The 2,745-nt window shown below is 42.7% G+C and overlaps 1 protein-coding gene across 1 annotated transcript; it reads left to right on the top strand.

Annotated features, from left to right (window-relative positions):
* The first annotated feature begins 705 nt into the window (after nucleotides 1-705).
* LOC110937765 (proline-, glutamic acid- and leucine-rich protein 1-like) lies at nucleotides 706-1,479 on the top strand. The gene has a single exon (XM_022180249.1). The coding sequence runs from the start codon at nucleotides 706-708 to the stop codon at nucleotides 1,477-1,479; it is 774 nt and encodes a 257-aa protein (XP_022035941.1).
* Nucleotides 1,480-2,745: the final 1,266 nt, after the last annotated feature.

Here is a 2,745-nt window from a genome sequence, read left to right as displayed (position 1 = left end):
GTGTTGAATGATAAGTTGGTTAATCTTGTTAGTTTTCAAGTGTAAAGTTTAGTGTTCATGTGTATTAGGTGTTATATAGTGTGTTAAGGTGTTCAGGGATCATAACTAGCTTAGAAACATTAAAACAATGCTTCTAGTATAATTTCAGCGTTTTGGGTAGTGTCCGGTTGTTCGGTTAGATACCGGTTCGTTAAAGTGTCAAAGTATTCCGTTTAGTGTTCTTTAAGTACCCTTTTGTGACACTTTTAATTCCCGACACTTAGGAAAGCATTCAGGACCATTTAGTCATATTTTTGCATGTTACTAGCTTATTAAATTGCTGAATTTTGCTGAAATATGCTGAATTCAGCACTTTGAATGGGTTTTAGGCACTTTCCGGCACTTAAACTATCACCTAGTAAAGCAGTTTTGTGGTCCTCACTTTCCTACACACTATGCTAGTGTAGTACCTTGTCTCTGGCCCATACGAGGTCTCAAAACACTATTTGTCTAAGTACTGAACATCGTCAGCATTTTTCTGAGTTATCCGCTAACTGTGCTAACTGTGCTTTGTGCATCATATATGACAATAAAGTTTGCATGTAATAATGATGTGTCATTATGTAATATATGATGCACATGTAAGTATGTTGCAGTAATCAGAAAGCAGTTAAATATAATTTAGCACAGTCATTAAGCACTAATCAAGATTAATTAATTGTACGGATGCATGCAAATTTGGCAGTTGTCACAGAGCCCTTACCTGCTCATGACCTTGTTCCTTTTGGCATACGTGATATTGCACCCCTCATACCTGACCCAGTTCCTGCACCCATTGACCCTCCTGTTATTGACCCACTTATTCCTCCACCTGCACCCGCTGATGTTGCTCCTTTTCACCCTGTGGAGTCTGATGTTCATCGTGTTGATTTACCAATAGTTTTCTTGCAGGACATACCCGCACCCCGTCCAAGGGAAGGTACTTCAGGCCAGCAGCCTAGTCATGACCCGCATGTTTCAGCAACTTTTTCACATATCCCTCAGTCTGCACCTTTTGCTCCTTTCACTTCTTCGCCACTCGATAAGCCAGTCCGATGGTTCCCACCGTACACCATGCCGATTTCGGATCCCTACCATCCCTCTCATTTTGTTGGTTATACACGGGATGAGCTACTTTTATCACTTCAGCTTCAGTTTGAGATTATGAGTCGTAGGATTTTGGAGCTTGAGATGACTTTGCGCCCTTTACCATGTCCTTGTCAGCCTGCTTTTGTTCCCCCTCGTTCATCACCATCTCCATTTTTGCATCCCCCTGCTCCACTTACTCCTTTCCCAGAGTTTGATGCTCGATTTCTCATCGTCGAGCAGCAGATCAGTTATCTGTTGCGTCATGTCTATGAGCTTGAGGAGGAGCTTGCGCATGTGCGCAGCTTGCTTTTCTTTCCTCCACCTCCTCCTCCCCCACCACCATCAGCATTGTTGGTTTTTGGTTTTATGTAGGTTGCATAGCTTTTGATGAGAGCACCACTATTGAGCTGAGCTTGTGAAGCCTTTTGGAGATCACCTTTTGACTGTATTACTGTTATAGACTGATAGACTGGTTGGACAAGGGTAGTGTGACCCTGTGTTCCTTTTGATATGATACATTTGTAAAACATGTAACAATACTTTATGGTAGATGATTAATGAAAGCTCAATCGTCATGTTCTCATTAAATACGTTGATGATTTACATGTTCGTGTTATAATTGTGATGTTACATGCTTACTTGCTATGATAAACACTATTGTGTATACGTACTATTTATTATACGATTAAGACCTGACCTATACAATCTTGTTTTAGAAGATGCCTCCTCGAAGGGGCACTCAGTTGCCCACAACCGAGGCAGAATTGCAAGAACGAATTTTACAGGCAATCGCACAACATGAGGCCCTACGCTCCGAACACAGCGGAGGCACCTTAGGTAATAACCCACCTAACGGTAATGTTTAAGTCACTTAAGACACATTACAATACGTTTGGACATTTCCATGTGCGTTTGCTAATGCTTTCTGTGAATGATGTTGCTTGTACAAGTTGTACTTACAAGCAGTTCCTTGACTGCAAGCCTCTGAATTTTTGACGGTACTGGAGGTGCCGTAGCGTTTGTAAGATGGGCTGAGAAGACGGATTCTGTGCTGCGAATGAGTAAGTGTGTGCCGGAGCATCAAGTCACTTAAATTTCTAGACTACTCCTAGATGGAGCCCTGTCGTGGTGGAACCTTCAGGTTCAGACCCGAGGTGAGGCTGCAACGTATGCTATGACTTGGGACGAGTTGAAAGAGCTGATGCATAAGAAGTACTGTTCAAGGCCTGAAATTCAGAAGTTGGAAACCGAGTTTTGGAATCTGAAAATGGAAGGTCCCAAGATAGCTGAGTACGTGCAGAGATTCCATGATTTGTCTCATGTTGTCCCCAACATGGTAGAACCAGAGTTTAAGCAAGTCGAACGTTTCATTTGGGGATTGGCACGCCAAATACTGAGCATGGTGACTGCTTCCAAGCCTCCAACGATCACTGAAGCCATTGATTTGAGTGTGGCTTTGACTGAGGAAGCGATCAGATTGGGCAAGTTTTCGATTTCTGAGGGAAAGAAGAAAGAGACTCATGTCGAGTCGTCTAGAGAGAACACGAGGAAGTTCTCAAATTTCAAGAAGGTCACTTAAGGAAACAATAGCGATACTAACAAGCGTAGAGATGCTAACCCACCAGCCGAGGTCAGGAC

This window comes from Helianthus annuus, chromosome 1 (assembly GCF_002127325.2).
Source record: "Helianthus annuus cultivar XRQ/B chromosome 1, HanXRQr2.0-SUNRISE, whole genome shotgun sequence".
Lineage (NCBI taxonomy): Eukaryota > Viridiplantae > Streptophyta > Magnoliopsida > Asterales > Asteraceae > Helianthus > Helianthus annuus.
Note: the sequence above shows the minus strand (reverse complement) of the source record. Positions and strands in the feature narration are given on the sequence as shown.